This window comes from Oncorhynchus keta, chromosome 17 (genome assembly GCF_023373465.1).
Source record: "Oncorhynchus keta strain PuntledgeMale-10-30-2019 chromosome 17, Oket_V2, whole genome shotgun sequence".
Classification (NCBI taxonomy): domain Eukaryota; kingdom Metazoa; phylum Chordata; class Actinopteri; order Salmoniformes; family Salmonidae; genus Oncorhynchus; species Oncorhynchus keta.
Window position 1 is genome coordinate 61652003 of NC_068437.1, and position 21145 is coordinate 61673147.

The window sequence follows — 21145 nt, forward strand, 5'->3', positions numbered from 1 at the left end:
ACTGGTCTGAAGGGTTTCTCTACTCACAGTACTGGTCTGAAGGGTTTCTCTACTCACAGTACTGGTATGAAGGGTTTCTCTACTCACAGTACTGGTATGAAGGGTCTCTCTACTCATAATACTGGTATGAAGGGTCTCTACTCATAATACTGGTATGAAGGGTCTCTCTACTCATAATACTGGTATGAAGGGTCTCTACTCATAATACTGGTATGAAGGGTCTCTCTACTCATAATACTGGTATGAAGGGTCTCTCTACTCATAATACTGGTATGAAGGGTCTCTACTCATAATACTGGTATGAAGGGTCTCTCTACTCATAATAATATAATAATAATAATAATAATATATGCCATTTAGCAGACGCTTTTATCCAAAGCGACTTACAGTCATGTGTGCATACATTCTACGTATGGGTGGTCCCGGGAATCGAACCCACTACCCTGGCGTTACAAGCGCCATGCTCTACCAACTGAGCTACAGAAGGACCACTGGTATGAAGGGTCTCTCTACTCACAGTACTGGTATGAAGGGTCTCTCTACTCATAATACTGGTATGAAGGGTTTCTCTACTCATAATACTGGTATGAAGGGTCTCTCTACTCATAATACTGGTATGAAGGGTTTCTCTACTCATAATACTGGTATGAAGGGTTTCTCTACTCATAATACTGGTATGAAGGGTCTCTCTACTCATAATACTGGTATGAAGGGTCTCTCTACTCATAATACTGGTATGATGGGTCTCTCTACTCATAATACTGGTATGATGGGTCTCTCTACTCACAGTACTGGTATGAAGGGTCTCTACTCACAGTACTGGTATGAAGGGTCTCTACTCACAGTACTGGTATGATGGGTCTCTCTACTCACAGTACTGGTATGAAGGGTCTCTCTACTCACAATACTGGTATGAAGGGTCTCTCTACTCACAGTACTGGTATGAAGGGTCTCTCTACTCACAGTACTGGTATGAAGGGTCTCTCTACTCATAATACTGGTATGACGGGTCTCTCTACTCACAGTACTGGTATGAAGGGTCTCTCTACTCATAATACTGGTATGAAGGGTCTCTCTACTCACAGTACTGGTATGATGGGTCTCTCTACTCACAGTACTGGTATGAAGGGTCTCTCTACTCATAGTACTGGTATGAAGGGTCTCTCTACTCACAGTACTGGTATGAAGGGTCTCTCTACTCACAGTACTGGTATGAAGGGTCTCTCTACTCATAATACTGGTATGATGGGTCTCTACTCACAGTACTGGTATGAAGGGTCTCTCTACTCACAGTACTGGTATGAAGGGTCTCACTACTCACAGTACTGGTATGAAGGGTCTCTACTCATAATACTGGTATGAAGGGTCTCTCTACTCATAATACTGGTATGAAGGGTCTCTCTACTCATAATACTGGTATGAAGGGTCTCTCTACTCACAGTACTGGTATGAAGGGTCTCTCTACTCACAGTACTGGTATGAAGGGTCTCTCTACTCACAGTACTGGTATGAAGGGTCTCTCTACTCATAATACTGGTATGAAGGGTCTCTCTACTCACAGTACTGGTATGATGGGTCTCTCTACTCACAGTACTGGTATGAAGGGTCTCTCTACTCACAGTACTGGTATGAAGGGTCTCTCTACTCACAGTACTGGTATGAGGGGTCTCTCTACTCACAGTACTGGTATGAAGGGTCTCTCTACTCACAGTACTGGTATGAGGGGTCTCTCTACTCACAGTACTGGTATGAAGGGTCTCTCTACTCACAGTACTGGTATGAAGGGTCTCTCTACTCACAGTACTGGTATGACGGGTCTCTCTACTCATAATACTGGTATGAAGGGTCTCTCTACTCACAGTACTGGTTTGAAGGGTCTCTCTACTCACAGTACTGGTCTGAAGGGTCTCTCTACTCACAGTACTGGTTTGAAGGGTCTCACTACTCACAGTACTGGTCTGAAGGGTCTCTCTACTCACAGTACTGGTTTGAAGGGTCTCTTGCTGCGGTCTGACTGGGACTGCTCCACGTTGATGGACTGGTTCATGGCTTCCAGCTGGGAGACAACACAGGAGAGGGGTCGGAAGAAAGTAGAAAGTAGCATTACATTAAATCAAACACTGGCCCCTTCCTCCTGTAGCTCTGAAGGGTTTGGAAAAGGTGGCCAAAACTCCCACTTGCTAATCCGAAGGCAAGTTGGACCAATTACCATTTTGTCTAAAACTCTAAATCTAATTATCTTACACTTACAGGAAGGACGTCAGCTAGAAGGTAAAGGCTAGGGGATGATTAGGCATTCACAAATTGGATCACCTCTCTTCCCTCACCTTAACCCCATTGAGTTTGAGGTAGAAGCAGTCGATAGGCTGGAGGCCATCGCTGGTCTTGATGTACTTGGGATCTCCCAGCATGCCGCAGTACACGGTGACCTGGAAGTGATTTTTCTTCTGACATACGAAGGCGTCGTCCGCCAGGGAGAAGTTAAAACCTTTATCAGCGTCGACGCGATAGGTGGGCATTGGGCTAGAGAGAGAGGGAGGGAGGGAGGGAGGGAGGGAGAGGGAGAGGGAGAGGGAGGGAGGGAGGGAGAGGGAGAGGGAGGGAGGGAGGGAGGGAGGGAGGGAGGGAGAGGGAGGGAGGGAGGGAGGGAGGGAGGGAGGGAGGGAGGGGGAGGGAGGGAGGGGGAGGGAGGGAGGGAGGGAGGGAGGGAGGGAGGGAGGGGGAGGGAGGGAGGGAGGGAGGGAGGGAGGGAGGGGGAGGGAGGGAGGGAGGGAGGGAGGGAGGGAGGGAGGGAGAGGGAGGGAGAGATGGATGGACAGAGAATTCTATAAGGGTCTGTCAATATTTTCATAGAAGTTCATCGTACTGTACATTCTCTACCATTGTACTTGCACTCCTTGAGCTAAATATGGAGGATTGGATGAAAAGAGAGGTCTGTGTAAAAAAAAAAATCTGCCTGGCTACCCAAACTCCTTGCTCCGCCCAGTATCCTGCCCTCCGCCCAGTATCCTGCCCTCCGGCCAGTACCCTGCCCTCCACCCAGTATCCTGCCCTCCGCCCAGTATCCTGCCCTCCGGCCAGTATCCTGCCCTCCGGCCAGTATCCTGCCCTCCGCCCAGTACCCTGCCCTCTGCCCAGTACCCTGCCCTCTGCCCAATATCCTGCCCTCCGCCCAGTATCCTGCCCTCCGCCCAGTATCCTGCCCTCCGCCCAGTACCCTGCCCTCCGCCCAGTATCCTGCCCTCCGCCCAGTATCCTGCCCTCTGCCCAGTACCCTGCCCTCTGCCCAGTATCCTGCCCTCCGCCCAGTATCCTGCCCTCTGCCCAGTACCCTGCCCTCTGCCCAGTATCCTGCCCTCCGCCCAGTATCCTGCCCTCTGCCCAGTATCCTGCCCTCTGCCCAGTATCCTGCCCTCTGCCCAGTATCCTGCCCTCCGGCCAGTATCCTGCCCTCCGGCCAGTATCCTGCCCTCTGCCCAGTATCCTGCCCTCCACCCAGTATCCTGCCCTCTGCCCAGTATCCTGCCCTCTGCCCAGTATCCTGCCCTCCGCCCAGTACCCTGCCCTCTGCCCAGTATCCTGCCCTCTGCCCAGTATCCTGCCCTCCGCCCAGTATCCTGCCCTCCGCCCAGTATCCTGCCCTCTGCCCAGTATCCTGCCCTCCGCCCAGTATCCTGCCCTCTGCCCAGTATCCTGCCCTCTGCCCAGTATCCTGCCCTCCGCCCAGTACCCTGCCCTCTGCCCAGTACCCTGCCCTCTGCCCAGTATCCTGCCCTCCGCCCAGTACCCTGCCCTCTGCCCAGTACCCTGCCCTCTGCCCAGTATCCTGCCCTCTGCCCAGTATCCTGCCCTCTGCCCAGTATCCTGCCCTCCGCCCAGTATCCTGCCCTCTGCCCAGTATCCTGCCCTCTGCCCAGTACCCTGCCCTCCGCCCAGTATCCTGCCCTCCGCCCAGTACCCTGCCCTCTGCCCTCCGCCCAGTATCCTGCCCTCTGCCCAGTATCCTGCCCTCTGCCCAGTACCCTGCCCTCTGCCCAGTATCCTGCCCTCTGCCCAGTACCCTGCCCTCTGCCCAGTACCCTGCCCTCTGCCCAGTATCCTGCCCTCCGTCCAGTATCCTGCCCTCCGCCCAGTATCCTGCCCTCCGCCCTCCGCCCAGTATCCTGCCCTCTGCCCAGTATCCTGCCCTCCGCCCAGTATCCTGCCCTCTGTCCAGTATCCTGCCCTCTGTCCAGTATCCTGCCCTCTGTCCAGTACCCTGCCCTCTGCCCAGTACCCTGCCCTCTGCCCAGTACCCTGCCCTCTGTCCAGTATCCTGCCCTCTGCCCAGTACCCTGCCCTCTGCCCAGTACCCTGCCCTCCACCCAGTATCCTGCCCTCCGTCCAGTATCCTGCCCTCCGCCCAGTATCCTGCCCTCCACCCAGTATCCTGCCCTCCGCCCAGTATCCTGCCCTCCGCCCAGTATCCTGCCCTCCGCCCAGTATCCTGCCCTCCGCCCAGTATCCTGCCCTCCGCCCAGTATCCTGCCCTCCGCCCAGTATCCTGCCCTCCGCCCAGTATCCTGCCCTCCGCCCAGTATCCTGCCCTCCGCCCAGTATCCTGCCCTCCGCCCAGTATCCTGCCCTCCGCCCAGTATCCTGCCCTCCGCCCAGTATCCTGCCCTCCGCCCAGTATCCTGCCCTCCGCCCAGTATCCTGCCCTCCGCCCAGTATCCTGCCCTCCGCCCAGTATCCTGCCCTCCGCCCAGTATCCTGCCCTCCGCCCAGTATCCTGCCCTCCGCCCAGTATCCTGCCCTCTGCCCAGTATCCTGCCCTCTGCCCAGTACCCTGCCCTCTGCCCAGTATCCTGCCCTCTGTCCAGTACCCTGCCCTCTGCCCAGTACCCTGCCCTCTGCCCAGTACCCTGCCCTCTGCCCAGTACCCTGCCCTCTGCCCAGTACCCTGCCCTCTGTCCAGTACCCTGCCCTCTGCCCAGTATCCTGCCCTCTGTCCAGTACCCTGCCCTCTGCCCTCCGCCCAGTATCCTGCCCTCTGCCCAGTACCCTGCCCTCTGCCCAGTACCCTGCCCTCTGTCCAGTACCCTGCCCTCTGCCCAGTACCCTGCCCTCTGTCCAGTACCCTGCCCTCTGCCCAGTATCCTGCCCTCCGCCCAGTACCCTGCCCTCTGCCCAGTATCCTGCCCTCTGCCCAGTATCCTGCCCTCTGCCCAGTACCCTGCCCTCTGTCCAGTATCCTGCCCTCTGCCCAGTATCCTGCCCTCTGCCCAGTATCCTGCCCTCTGCCCAGTATCCTGCCCTCTGCCCAGTATCCTGCCCTCTGCCCAGTATCCTGCCCTCTGCCCAGTATCCTGCCCTCCGCCCAGTACCCTGCCCTCTGCCCAGTATCCTGCCCTCTGCCCAGTATCCTGCCCTCTGCCCAGTATCCTGCCCTCTGCCCAGTATCCTGCCCTCTGCCCAGTACCCTGCCCTCTGCCCAGTATCCTGCCCTCTGCCCTCCGTCCAGTACCCTGCCCTCTGCCCAGTATCCTGCCCTCCGCCCAGTATCCTGCCCTCCACCCAGTATCCTGCCCTCCACCCAGTATCCTGCCCTCCACCCAGTATCCTGCCCTCTGTCCAGTATCCTGCCCTCTGCCCTCCGCCCAGTATCCTGCCCTCTGCCCAGTATCCTGCCCTCCACCCAGTATCCTGCCCTCCACCCAGTATCCTGCCCTCCACCCAGTATCCTGCCCTCTGTCCAGTATCCTGCCCTCTGCCCTCCGCCCAGTATCCTGCCCTCTGCCCAGTATCCTGCCCTCCGCCCAGTATCCTGCCCTCCACCCAGTATCCTGCCCTCCACCCAGTATCCTGCCCTCCACCCAGTATCCTGCCCTCTGTCCAGTATCCTGCCCTCTGCCCTCCACCCAGTATCCTGCCCTCTGTCCAGTATCCTGCCCTCTGTCCAGTACCCTGCCCTCTGTCCAGTATCCTGCCCTCTGTCCAGTACCCTGCCCTCTGCCCAGTACCCTGCCCTCTGCCCAGTACCCTGCCCTCCACCCAGTATCCTGCCCTCCACCCAGTATCCTGCCCTCCACCCAGTATCCTGCCCTCTGTCCAGTATCCTGCCCTCCGCCCAGTATCCTGCCCTCCGCCCAGTATCCTGCCCTCTGTCCAGTATCCTGCCCTCTGTCCAGTACCCTGCCCTCTGTCCAGTATCCTGCCCTCTGCCCAGTACCCTGCCCTCCACCCAGTATCCTGCCCTCCACCCAGTATCCTGCCCTCCGCCCAGTATCCTGCCCTCTGTCCAGTATCCTGCCCTCTGTCCAGTACCCTGCCCTCTGTCCAGTATCCTGCCCTCTGTCCAGTATCCTGCCCTCTGTCCAGTACCCTGCCCTCTGTCCAGTATCCTGCCCTCCACCCAGTATCCTGCCCTCCGTCCAGTATCCTGCCCTCCACCCAGTATCCTGCCCTCTGTCCAGTATCCTGCCCTCTGTCCAGTACCCTGCCCTCTGTCCAGTACCCTGCCCTCTGCCCAGTACCCTGCCCTCCACCCAGTATCCTGCCCTCCACCCAGTATCCTGCCCTCCGCCCAGTATCCTGCCCTCTGTCCAGTATCCTGCCCTCCACCCAGTATCCTGCCCTCCGTCCAGTATCCTGCCCTCTGTCCAGTATCCTGCCCTCTGTCCAGTACCCTGCCCTCTGCCCAGTACCCTGCCCTCCACCCAGTACCCTGCCCTCCGTCCAGTATCCTGCCCTCCGTCCAGTATCCTGCCCTCTGCCCAGTACCCTGCCCTCCACCCAGTATCCTGCCCTCCACCCAGTATCCTGCCCTCCGTCCAGTATCCTGCCCTCCACCCAGTATCCTGCCCTCCACCCAGTATCCTGCCCTCCACCCAGTATCCTGCCCTCCGTCCAGTATCCTGCCCTCCACCCAGTATCCTGCCCTCCGCCCAGTATCCTGCCCTCTGTCCAGTATCCTGCCCTCTGCCCAGTACCCTGCCCTCCGTCCAGTATCCTGCCCTCCGTCCAGTATCCTGCCCTCCACCCAGTATCCTGCCCTCCGCCCAGTATCCTGCCCTCCGTCCAGTATCCTGCCCTCTGCCCAGTACCCTGCCCTCCGCCCAGTATCCTGCCCTCCGTCCAGTATCCTGCCCTCTGCCCAGTATCCTGCCCTCTGCCCAGTATCCTGCCCTCCGCCCAGTATCCTGCCCTCTGCCCAGTATCCTGCCCTCTGTCCAGTATCCTGCCCTCTGCCCAGTACCCTGCCCTCTGTCCAGTACCCTGCCCTCTGCCCAGTATCCTGCCCTCTGCCCAGTATCCTGCCCTCCGCCCAGTATCCTGCCCTCCGCCCAGTATCCTGCCCTCCGCCCAGTACCCTGCCCTCTGCCCAGTATCCTGCCCTCTGCCCAGTATCCTGCCCTCTGCCCAGTACCCTGCCCTCTGCCCAGTACCCTGCCCTCTGTCCAGTACCCTGCCCTCTGTCCAGTACCCTGCCCTCTGCCCAGTACCCTGCCCTCTGTCCAGTACCCTGCCCTCTGTCCAGTACCCTGCCCTCTGTCCAGTACCCTGCCCTCTGCCCAGTATCCTGCCCTCTGCCCAGTACCCTGCCCTCTGCCCAGTACCCTGCCCTCTGCCCAGTACCCTGCCCTCTGCCCAGTATCCTGCCCTCTGCCCAGTACCCTGCCCTCTGCCCAGTATCCTGCCCTCCACCCAGTATCCTGCCCTCCGCCCAGTATCCTGCCCTCCGTCCAGTATCCTGCCCTCTGTCCAGTATCCTGCCCTCTGCCCAGTATCCTGCCCTCCGTCCAGTACCCTGCCCTCTGCCCAGTATCCTGCCCTCTGCCCAGTACCCTGCCCTCTGCCCAGTACCCTGCCCTCTGCCCAGTACCCTGCCCTCTGCCCAGTACCCTGCCCTCTGCCCAGTATCCTGCCCTCTGCCCAGTATCCTGCCCTCTGTCCAGTATCCTGCCCTCTGTCCAGTATCCTGCCCTCTGCCCAGTACCCTGCCCTCTGCCCAGTATCCTGCCCTCTGCCCAGTATCCTGCCCTCTGTCCAGTACACTGCCCTCTGCCCAGTATCCTGCCCTCTGCCCAGTACCCTGCCCAGTATCTTGCCCTCTGCCCAGTACCCTGCCCTCTGTCCAGTACCCTGCCCCCTGCCCAGTATCTTGCCCTCTGCCCAGTACCCTGCCCTCTGTCCAGTACCCTGTCCAGTACCCTGCCCTCTGCCCAGTACCCTGCCCTCTGTCCAGTACCCTGTCCAGTACCCTGCCCTCTGCCCAGTATCTTGCCCTCTGCCCAGTACCCTGCCCTCTGTCCAGTACCCTGCCCAGTACCCTGCCCTCTGCCCAGTATCCTGCCCTCTGCCCAGTACCCTGCCCTCTGTCCAGTACCCTGCCCTCTGTCCAGTACCCTGCCCAGTATCCTGCCCTCCGCCCAGTATCGTACTCTCCCCCTCAGTCACTGTCACTAGCCAGCTGCCTCTGAGTTCTCTACCCTGTACCTAAGGGACTGCTGCCCTATTTACATAGAAATAGAACACTGATCACTTTAATAATGTTTACATACTATCTGTGCTAAATGTTAGATCATAAAACATTTTAGGATTGTGTTCTTGTTGACATTTACTGCATTGATTGATAGGAACATTATCATTTCAATACACATGCCATAACACCTGCTAAACTGTGTACGCGACTAATACAATTGCATTTAATTTGAATAGATTCATCAATAGGTTTATCAATAGGTTCATCAATGGATTTGTCAATAGGTTCATCAATAGATTCATCAATAGATTCGTCAATAGACTTGTCAATAGGTTCATCAATAGATTCGTCAATAGATTCATCAATAGGTTCATCAATAGATTCGTCAATAGATTCATCAATAGATTCATCAATAGATTTGTCAATAGATTTGTCAATAGTTTCATCAATAGATTCGTCAATAGATTCATCAATAGATTCATCAATAGATTTGTCAATAGATTCATCAATAGATTCATCAATAGGTTCATCAATAGGTTCATCAATAGATTCATCAATAGGTTCATCAATAGGTTCATCAATAGATTCATCAATAGGTTCATCAATAGATTCATCAATAGATTCATCAATAGATTCATCAATAGGTTCATCAATAGGTTCATCAATAGGTTCATCAATAGATTCATCAATAGGTTCATCAATAGGTTCATCAATAGGTTCATCAATAGATTCATCAATAGGTTCATCAATAGGTTCATCAATAGGTTCATCAATAGGTTCATATACAATACCGGTCAAAAGTTTTAGAACACCTTCACATTCAAGTGTTTTTCTTTATTTTTACTATTTTCTACATTGTAGAATAATAGTGAAGACATCAAAACTATGAAATAACACATATGGAATCATGTAGTAACCAAAAAAGTGTTAAACAACTCAAAATATATTTGAGATTCTTCAAATAACCACCCTTTGCCTTGATGACAGCTTTGCACACTCTTGGCATTGTTGAAGACCTTAGTCTCCACTATGGTTTATGAGTCATGTTGACGTCCTTACAGTCTCCACTATGGTTTATGAGTCTTGTTGAAGTCCTTACAGTCTCCTCTATGGTTTATGAGTCTTGTTGAAGTCCTTACAGTCTCCTCTATGGTTTATGAGTCATGTTGAAGTCCTTACAGTCTCCACTATGGTTTATGAGTCATGTTGAAGTCCTTACAGTTTCCAGTATGGTTTATGAGTCATGTTGAAGTCCTTACAGTCTCCACTATGGTTTATGAGTCATGTTGAAGTCCTTACAGTCTCTAGTATGGTTTATGAGTCATGTTGAAGTCCTTACAGTCTCCACTATGGTTTATGAGTCATGTTGAAGTCCTTACAGTCTCTACTATGGTTTATGAGTCATGTTGAAGACCTTACAGTCTCCACTATGGTTTATGAGTCATGTTGAAGTCCTTACAGTCTCCACTATGGTTTATGAGTCATGTTGAAGTCCTTACAGTCTCCACTATGGTTTATGAGTCATGTTGAAGACCTTACAGTCTCCACTATGGTTTATGAGTCATGTTGAAGACCTTACAGTCTCCACTATGGTTTATGAGTCATGTTGAAGTCCTTACAGTCTCCAGTATGGTTTATGAGTCATGTTGACGTCCTTACAGTCTCCAGTATGGTTTATGAGTCATGTTGAAGTCCTTACAGTCTCCAGTATGGTTTATGAGTCATGTTGAAGACCTTACAGTCTCCACTATGGTTTATGAGTCATGTTGAAGTCCTTACAGTCTCCAGTATGGTTTATGAGTCATGTTGACGTCCTTACAGTCTCCAGTATGGTTTATGAGTCATGTTGAAGTCCTTACAGTCTCCAGTATGGTTTATGAGTCATGTTGACGTCCTTACAGTCTCCACTATGGTTTATAAGTCATGTTGAAGACCTTAGACTCCACTATGGTTTATGAGTCATGTTGAAGACCTTACAGTCTGCAGTATGGTTTATGAGTCATGTTGAAGTCCTTACAGTCTCCAGTATGGTTTATGAGTCATGTTGACGTCCTTACAGTCTCCAGTATGGTTTATGAGTCATGTTGAAGACCTTACAGTCTCCACTATGGTTTATGAGTCATGTTGAAGTCCTTACAGTCTCCACTATGGTTTATGAGTCATGTTGAAGTCCTTACAGTCTCCACTATGGTTTATGAGTCATGTTGAAGTCCTTACAGTCTCCACTATGGTTTATGAGTCATGTTGAAGACCTTACAGTCTCCACTATGGTTTATGAGTCATGTTGAAGACCTTACAGTCTCCAGTATGGTTTACGAGTCATGTTGAAGTCCTTCCAGTCTCCACTATGGTTTATGAGTCATGTTGAAGTCCTTACAGTCTCCACTATGGTTTATGAGTCATGTTGAAGACGTTACAGTCTCCACTATGGTTTATGAGTCACGTTGAAGACCTTCCAGTCTCCACTATGGTTTATGAGTCTTGTTGAAGTCCTTACAGTCCCCACTATGGTTTATGAGTCATGTTGAAGTCCTTACAGTCTCCACTATGGTTTATGAGTCATGTTGAAGACCTTACAGACTCCACTATGGTTTATGAGTCATGTTGAAGTCCTTACAGTCTCCACTATGGTTTATGAGTCATGTTGAAGTCCTTACAGTCTCCACTATGGTTTATGAGTCACGTTGAAGACCTTCCAGTCTCCACTATGGTTTATGAGTCACGTTGAAGTCCTTACAGTCTCCACTATGGTTTATGAGTCATGTTGAAGTCCTTACAGTCTCCACTATGGTTTATGAGTCATGTTGACGACCTTACAGTCTCCAGTATGGTTTATGAGTCATGTTGAAGACCTTACAGTCTCCACTATGGTTTATGAGTCATGTTGAAGTCCTTACAGTCTCCACTATGGTTTATGAGTCATGTTGACGACCTTACAGTCTCCAGTATGGTTTATGAGTCATGTTGAAGTCCTTACAGTCTCCACTATGGTTTATGAGTCATGTTGAAGTCCTTACAGTCTCCACTATGGTTTATGAGTCATGTTGAAGACCTTACAGTCTCCACTATGGTTTATGAGTCATGTTGAAGTCCTTACAGTCTCCACTATGGTTTATGAGTCATGTTGAAGTCCTTACAGTCTCCACTATGGTTTATGAGTCATGTTGAAGTCCTTACAGTCTCCACTATGGTTTATGAGTCATGTTGAAGACCTTACAGTCTCCAGTATGGTTTATGAGTCATGTTGAAGTCCTTACAGTCTCCACTATGGTTTATGAGTCATGTTGAAGTCCTTACAGTCTCCACTATGGTTTATGAGTCATGTTGACGTCCTTACAGTCTCCACTATGGTTTATGAGTCACGTTGAAGTCCTTACAGTCTCCAGTATGGTTTATGAGTCATGTTGACGTCCTTACAGTCTCCCCTATGGTTTATGAGTCATGTTGAAGTCCTTACAGTCTCCAGTATGGTTTATGAGTCATGTTGAAGACCTTACAGTCTCCACTATGGTTTATGAGTCATGTTGACGTCCTTACAGTCTCCACTATGGTTTATGAGTCATGTTGAAGACCTTACAGATTCCACTATGGTTTATGAGTCATGTTGAAGACCTTACAGTCTCCCCTATGGTTTATGAGTCATGTTGAAGTCCTTACAGTCTCCACTATGGTTTATGAGTCATGTTGAAAACCTTACAGTCTCCACTAGGGTTTATGAGTCATGTTGACGTCCTTACAGTCTCCACTATGGTTTATGAGTCATGTTGAAGACCTTACAGTCTCCACTATGGTTTATGAGTCATGTTGAAGAGCTTACAGTCTCCAGTATGGTTTATGAGTCATGTTGAAGACCTTACAGTCTCCACTATGGTTTATGAGTCATGTTGAAGTCCTTAGACTCCACTATGGTTTATGAGTCATGTTGAAGACCTTACAGACTCCACTATGGTTTATGAGTCATGTTGAAGACCTTACAGTCTCCCCTATGGTTTATGAGTCATGTTGAAGTCCTTACAGTCTCCACTATGGTTTATGAGTCATGTTGAAGACCTTACAGTCTCCACTATGGTTTATGAGTCACGTTGACGTCCTTACAGTCTCCACTATGGTTTATGAGTCATGTTGAAGACCTTACAGTCTCCACTATGGTTTATGAGTCATGTTGAAGACCTTACAGTCTCCAGTATGGTTTATGAGTCATGTTGAAGTCCTTCCAGTCTCCACTATGGTTTATGAGTCATGTTGAAGTCCTTACAGTCTCCACTATGGTTTATGAGTCATGTTGAAGACCTTACAGTCTCCAGTATGGTTTATGAGTCATGTTGAAGACCTTACAGTCTCCACTATGGTTTATGAGTCATGTTGACGTCCTTACAGTCTCCACTATGGTTTATGAGTCATGTTGAAGTCCTTACAGTCTCCACTATGGTTTTGAGTCATGTTGAAGTCCTTACAGTCTCCACTATGGTTTATGAGTCATGTTGACGTCCTTACAGTCTCCACTATGGTTTATGAGTCATGTTGACGTCCTTACAGTCTCCACTATGGTTTATGAGTCATGTTGACGTCCTTACAGTCTCCACTATGGTTTATGAGTCATGTTGAAGTCCATACAGTCTCCACTATGGTTTATGAGTCATGTTGACGTCCTTACAGTCTCCACTAGGGTTTATGAGTCATGTTGACGTCCTTACAGTCTCCACTATGGTTTATTAGTCATGTTGAAGACCTTACAGTCTCCACTATGGTTTATGAGTCATGTTGAAGTCCTTACAGTCTCCAGTATGGTTTATGAGTCATGTTGAAGACCTTACAGTCTCCACTATGGTTTATGAGTCATGTTGACGTCCTTACAGTCTCCACTATGGTTTATGAGTCATGTTGAAGACCTTACAGTCTCCACTAGGGTTTATGAGTCATGTTGAAGACCTTAGACTCCACTATGGTTTATGAGTCATGTTGAAGACCTTACAGTGTCCACTATGGTTTATGAGTCATGTTGACGTCCTTACAGTCTCCACTATGGTTTATGAGTCATGTTGAAGTCCTTACAGTCTCCACTATGGTTTATGAGTCATGTTGAAGACCTTACAGTCTCCACTATGGTTTATGAGTCATGTTGAAGTCCTTACAGTCTCCACTATGGTTTATGAGTCATGTTGAAGTCCTTACAGTCTCCACTATGGTTTATGAGTCATGTTGAAGTCCTTACAGTCTCCAGTATGGTTTATGAGTCATGTTGAAGACCTTACAGTCTCCACTATGGTTTATGAGTCATGTTGAAGTCCTTACAGTCTCCAGTATGGTTTATGAGTCATGTTGAAGACCTTACAGTCTCCACTATGGTTTATGAGTCATGTTGAAGTCCTTACAGTCTCCAGTATGGTTTATGAGTCATGTTGAAGACCTTACAGTCTCCAGTATGGTTTATGAGTCATGTTGAAGTCCTTACAGTCTCCACTATGGTTTATGAGTCATGTTGAAGTCCTTACAGTCTCCAGTATGGTTTATGAGTCATGTTGAAGTCCTTACAGTCTCCACTATGGTTTATGAGTCATGTTGAAGACCTTACAGTCTCCACTATGGTTTATGAGTCATGTTGAAGTCCTTACAGTCTCCAGTATGGTTTATGAGTCATGTTGAAGACCTTACAGTCTCCACTATGGTTTATGAGTCATGTTGAAGTCCTTACAGTCTCCAGTATGGTTTATGAGTCATGTTGAAGACCTTACAGTCTCCAGTATGGTTTATGAGTCATGTTGAAGTCCTTACAGTCTCCACTATGGTTTATGAGTCATGTTGAAGTCCTTACAGTCTCCAGTATGGTTTATGAGTCATGTTGAAGTCCTTACAGTCTCCACTATGGTTTATGAGTCATGTTGAAGACCTTACAGTCTCCACTATGGTTTATGAGTCATGTTGAAGTCCTTACAGTCTCCACTATGGTTTATGAGTCATGTTGAAGTCCTTACAGTCTCCACTATGGTTTATGAGTCATGTTGAAGTCCTTACAGTCTCCAGTATGGTTTATGAGTCATGTTGAAGTCCTTACAGTCTCCACTATGGTTTATGAGTCATGTTGAAGTCCTTACAGTCTCCACTATGGTTTATGAGTCATGTTGAAGACCTTACAGTCTCCACTATGGTTTATGAGTCATGTTGAAGTCCTTACAGTCTCCACTATGGTTTATGAGTCATGTTGAAGTCCTTACAGTCTCCACTATGGTTTATGAGTCATGTTGAAGTCCTTACAGTCTCCACTATGGTTTATGAGTCATGTTGAAGTCCTTACAGTCTCCACTAGGGTTTATGAGTCATGTTGAAGTCCTTACAGTCTCCACTTACGGGGACAAAGAGTATTCCTAATCATGTTATACTCCATACATCAAGATGATGTTTTAAACGTGAGTGAACCAGCTAAGATGAGCCACCTGTTGATGACAATAACCTAATGGTATGCACTACATACCACACACCGCTTATCCCTCAATCTCACAATTCCCAGTTCAGCATAGCAATGTCCACAAGTAGGTGTTCGTACATTTATCCTCCCCTCCTCTCTTTCTTCACCCTCATCCATCCCCTCCCCTTGTTATCTGCCTCCGTCTCCTCCCCTCCTCTCTTTCATAACCGAAACCCTGCTCTTACTCCCCCGCATCACTCACCTCCAAGGAATCTTTAAAACCTTCCTTCTCTAGATCACTCTGTTCTCCCCTCTCCTTCCTGAATACCATTCCTCTCTCTCTCTCCCCTCCCTTTCCCCACTCTCTGTCGCCCCCTCTCTCTCCCCCCGCTCTCTTTCCCTTCTCTCTCTCCTCTCTCTCCCCTCCCTCTCTCTCCTCTCTCTCCCCTCCCTTTCCCCACTCTCTGTCGCCCCCTCTCTCTCCCCCGCTCTCTTTCCCTTCTCTCTCTCCTCTCTCTCCCCTCCCTCTCTCTCCTCTCTCCCCCTCCTTTCCCCCACTATCTTCACCTGCTCTCTTTCCCTTTCTCCCCTCTCCTTCCTGAATACCACCCTCTCCTCTCTCTCTCTCTCCCTTCCCCCCCTCTCTCCCTCTCTCTCTCTCCCTCTCTCTCTCTCTCTCGTTCTCTCTCTGCTTTATAAATTATATCCTTGTCAATATCTTCTTTCTCATGAAAACAAACAGATATCATATTAATTTACATATGGTAGCCTATGAATGAATCATAGAGAGACACCTACAGCTCTTTGCAGTTGGCGTCATACAACGGCGTCCACTTGTTCTGCTGGTGCGGCTGCCATTTTATACACTGGTAGTTTGGGTCCAGGTAGGAGTTATCAGCATCCGCCATCAAACCTGGGCCAGAAACAATGTCTACTGCGTAAGGGGGAAACACAAGATCACATGTTAGTCTGCACAATAATAGCATGAGCTGATGGTCACCCAACAATGTTTGTAGGTGCTGACTAACAGAGAGTAAATATATATATTAAAAATAGAAAGTCACACAATCGATATACTGTAATGGGTGTCATGATGGTTATGATGTCATGATGGTTATGATGTCATGATGGTTATGATGTCATGATGGTTATGATGTCATGATGGTTATGATGTCATGATGGTTATGATGTCATGATGGTTATGATGTCATGATGGTTATTATGGTTATGATGTCATGATGGTTATGATGGTTGTGATGTCATGATGTCATGATGTTTATGATGTCATGATGGTTATGATGTCATGATGGTTATGATGTCATGATTAAAAATAGAAAGTCACACAATCGATATACTGTAATGGGTGTCATGATGTTTATGATGTCATGATGGTTATGATGTCATGATGGTTATGATGTCATGATGGTTATTATGGTTGTGATGTCATGATGTCATGATGGTTATGATGTCATGATGGTTATGATGTCATGATGTCATGATGGTTATGATGTCATGATGGTTATGATGTCATGATGTCATGATGGTTATGATGTCATGATGTCATGATGGCTATGATGTCATGATGGTTATGTCATGATGGTTATTATGGTTATGATGTCATGATGTCATGATGGTTATGATGTCATGATGGTTATGATGTCATGATGGTTATGATGTCATGATGTCATGATGTCATGATGTCATGATGGTTATGATGTCATGATGGTTATGATGTCATGATGGTTATGATGTCATGATGTCATGATGGTTATGATGTCATGATGGTTATGATGTCATGATGGTTATAATGGTTATGATGGTTATGATGTCATGATGTCATGATGGTTATGATGTCATGATGGTTATGATGTCATGATGGTTATAATGGTTATGATGGTTATGATGTCATGATGTCATGATGTCATGATGGTTATGCTTACTAATTACATTGTTATGGGCATTCATAGACTGTGTGACTTTCTTCTTTAATTCCCAACATGTTGCCAAGGCAACATAACAGGGAAAAGTGGAGGGAGGCCACTGTGGCCTGATGTTACCTAAAGGTGTATTTTATACCTAAAGGTGTATTTTATACCTAAAGGTGTATTTTATACCTAAAGAAGGTGTATTTTATACCTAAAGGTGTATTTTATACCTAAAGATGTATTTTATACCTAAAGGTGTATTTTTTTATTAATGTGCGAGCGTATGCATATGACAATATGTTTGGATATAAGAATGAGGTAATGGGGGAAAGTCAGAAGGAAAGAGAGAGAGAGAGAGAGAGAGAGAGAGAGAGAGAGAGAGAGAGAGAGAGAGAGAGAGAGAGAGAGAGAGAGAGAGAGAGAGAGAGAGAGAGAGAGAGAGAGAGAGAGAGAGAGAGAGAGAGAGAGAGAGAGAGAGAGAGAGCTAGAGAGAGAGAGAGAGAGAGAGAGAGAGAGAGAGAGAGAGAGAGAGAGAGAGAGAGAGAGAGAGAGAGAGAGAGAGAGAGAGAGAGAGAGAGAGAGAGAGAGAGCTAGAGAGAGAGAGAGAGAGAGAGAGAGAGAGAGAGAGAGAGAGAGCTAGAGAGAGAGAGAGAGAGAGAGAGAGAGAGAGAGAGAGAGAGAGAGAGAGAGCTAGAGAGAGAGAGAGAGAGAGAGAGACAGACAAAGATATGCCTGCCTACCTGGCTCTTGTTTGATGATACCTGTGAGGATCTGAGAGTTCAGGGTGCTGTCAGGACCGTCAGCATGTTTCCTCTTCTTTGCCTGGTGGACTGCTATCCCACTGTAAACACACACATAAACTCAAACACATGTTCGGAACGTAATCATTTTCATCCAGAGATCAAGATTGATTGATCAACTGAAACACGAGATGGAGGGCACTCCTCTCTGGTCTTCCAGAAAAACATTCATCTCTTTCTCTCCTGATCACACCTTCCCTCTGCTACAGCTGACATTCCTCGATCTATTCCTCCCTCCATTCCTCCATCCATTCCTCCCTCCATTCCTCTCTCCATTCCTCCCTCCATTCCTCCATCCATTCCTCCATCCCCCCATTCCTCCATCCATTCCTCCCTCCATTCCTCTCTCCATTCCTCCCTCCATTACTCCATCCATCCATTCCTCCCTCCATTCCTCCCTCCATTCCTTCATCCATTCCTCCCTCCATTCCTCCATCCATTAATCCCTCCATTCCTCCATCCATTAATCCCTCCATTCCTCCCTCCATTCCTCCATCCATTAATCCCTCCATTCCTCCATCCATTAATCCCTCCATTCCTCCATCCATTCCTCCCTCCATTAATCCCTCCATTCCTCCATCCATTCCTCCATCCATTCCTCCATCCATTCCTCCCTCCATTCCTCCCTCCATTCCTCCCTCCATTCCTCCCTCCATTCCTCCCTCCATTCCTCCCTCCATTCCTCCATCCATTAATCCCTCCATTCCTCCCTCCATTCCTCCCTCCATTCCTCCCTCCATTCCTCCCTCCATTCCTCCCTCCATTAATCCCTCCATTCCTCCCTCCATTCCTCCCTCCATTCCTCCCTCCATTCCTCCATCCATTCCTCCCTCCATTCCTCCCTCCATTCCTCCCTCCATTCCTCCCTCCATTCCTCCATCCATTCCTCCATCCATTCCTCCCTCCATTCCTCCATCCATTAATCCCTCCATTCCTCCCTCCATTCCTCCCTCCATTCCTCCCTCCATTCCTCCATCCATTCCTCCATCCATTAATCCCTCCATTCCTCCCTCCATTCCTCCCTCCATTCCTCCCTCCATTCCTCCCTCCATTCCTCCATCCATTCCTCCCTCCATTCCTCCATCCATTCCTCCCTCCATTACTCCCTCCATTCCTCCCTCCATTCCTCCCTCCATTCCTCCCTCCATTCCTCCCTCCATTCCTCCCTCCATTCCTCCCTCCATTCCTCCATCCATTCCTCCATCCATTCCTCCATCCATTACTCCCTCCATTCCTCCATCCATTCCTCCCTCCATTCCTCCATCCATTAATCCCTCCATTCCTCCCTCCATTCCTCCCATCCATTCCTCCATCCATTCCTCCCTCCATTACTCCCTCCATTCCTCCCTCCATTCCTCCCTCCATTCCTCCCATCCATTCCTCCATCCATTCCTCCCTCCATTACTCCCTCCATTCCTCCCTCCATTCCTCCCTCCATGAACCACCTTCCACTGCTGCAGTAGATGGTGAAGCAATTCATTCCTACCTACCCCCCTCCGTCCATCCCTCCTCCCTCCCCACTCCTATCCTCCTTTCATCATTCCCTTCTACACCCATCACTCACTCTAGCCATGGTTATGGGTGCTGCAGTAACTACTGCAGTATCTAGAGTATCTACAGTATCTACATTATCTATAGTATCTCAGTATCTATAGTATATACAGTATCTATATTATCTCAGTATCTACAGTATCTCAGTATCTTCAGTATCTACAGTATCTCAGTATCTACAGTATCTACAGTATCTATATTATCTCAGTATCTACAGTATCGCAGTATATATAGTATTTACAGTATCTACAGTATCTCAGTATATATAGTATTTACAGTATCTACAGTATCTACAGTATCTATAGTATCTACAGTATCTACAGTATCTATAGTATCTACAGTATCTACAGTATATCAGTATATATAGTATTTACAGTATCTACAGTATCTCAGTATCTATAGTATCTACACTATCTACAGTATCTCAGTATCTATAGTATCTACACTATCTACACTATCTACAGTATCTCAGTATCTACAGTATCTACAGTATCTATAGTATCTACAGTATCTATAGTATCTACAGTATCTACAGTATATCAGTATCTATAGTATTTACAGTATCTACAGTATCTCAGTATCTATAGTATCTACACTATCTACAGTATCTCAGTATCTATAGTATTTACAGTATCTCAGTATCTACAGTATATCTGTATCTGCAGTATCTAGAGTATCTCAGAATCTATAGTATCTACAGTACCAACAGTAGCTATAGTATCAGAGTATCTATAGTATCTCAGAATCTATAGGATCTACGGTATCTACAGTATCTATGGTATCTACAGTATCTATAGTATCTATAGTATCTCAGAATCTATAGGATCTACGGTATCTACAGTATCTACGGTATCTACAGTATCTATGGTATCTACAGTATCTACAGTATCTATAGTATCTACGGTATGTACAGTATCTATGGTGTCTACAATATCGACAGTATCTACAGTAGCTATGGTATCTAAAGTATCTACAGTATCAACAGTATCTATAGTATTTACAGTATCTATAGTTTCTCAGTATCTATAGTATCTAAAGTGTCTATAGTATCTCAGTATCTATCGTATCTATAGTATTTACAGTATCTATATTATCTACAGTATCTATAGTATTTACCGTATCTATAGTATCTACAGTATCTATAGTATCTATAGTATCTACAGTATCTATAGTATCTACAGTATCTATAGTATCTACAGTATCTATAGTATCTATAGTATCTATAGTATTTACAGTATATATAGTTTCTCAGTATCTATAGTATCTAAAGTGTCTATAGTATCTCAGTATCTATCGTATCTATAGTATCTATAGTATCTATAGTATTTACAGTATCTATAGTTTCTCAGTATCTATAGTATCTAAAGTGTCTATAGTATCTCAGTATCTACAGTATCTATAGTATCTATAGTATCTATCGTATCTATAGTATCTATAGTATCTATAGTATTTACAGTATCTATAGTTTCTCAGTATCTATAGTATCTAAAGTGTCTATAGTATCTCAGTATCTATCGTATCTATAGTATTTACAGTATCTACAGTATCTACAGTATCTATATTATCTATAGTATCTATAGTATTTACCGTATCTATAGTATCTAAGTATCTACAGTATCTATAGTATCTACAGTATCTATAGTATCTACAGTATCTCAGTATCTACAGCCCCCAACAGTATCTACAGTATCTAAGTATCTATAGTTTCTCAGTATCTACAGTATCTACAGTATCTAAGTATCTATAGTTTCTCAGTATCTACAGTATCTATAGTATCTACAGTATCTATAGTATCTACAGTATCTACAGTATCTACAGTATCTATAGTATCTACAGTATCTATAGTATCTACAGTATCTATAGTATCTATAGTATCTACAGTATCTATAGTATCTACAGTGTCTATAGTATCTACAGTATCTACAGTATCTACAGTATATATAGTATCTACAGTATCTAAGTATCTCAGTATCTACAGTTTCTCAGTATCTACAGTATCTAT

The 21145-nt window shown here is 47.5% G+C and overlaps 1 protein-coding gene across 6 annotated transcripts in view; it reads right to left on the reverse strand.

The window, feature by feature from the left end:
* The window catches only part of myrf (myelin regulatory factor), a 138775-nt gene that overhangs the window by 71954 nt on the left and 45676 nt on the right, over positions 1–21145 (reverse strand). For 3 of the 6 annotated variants that reach the window (XM_052466955.1, XM_052466953.1, XM_052466954.1), the window contains exons 6-9: positions 17533–17633; positions 15666–15801; positions 2328–2523; positions 1980–2056 (exon numbers count right to left, since the gene is read on the reverse strand). In XM_052466955.1, the coding sequence (XP_052322915.1) occupies positions 1980–2056; positions 2328–2523; positions 15666–15801; positions 17533–17633 (510 nt within the window). The remainder of the gene's footprint in view (positions 1–1979; positions 2057–2327; positions 2524–15665; positions 15802–17532; positions 17634–21145) is intronic. The other 3 variants (XM_052466958.1, XM_052466957.1, XM_052466956.1) reach the window with 2 other exon arrangements.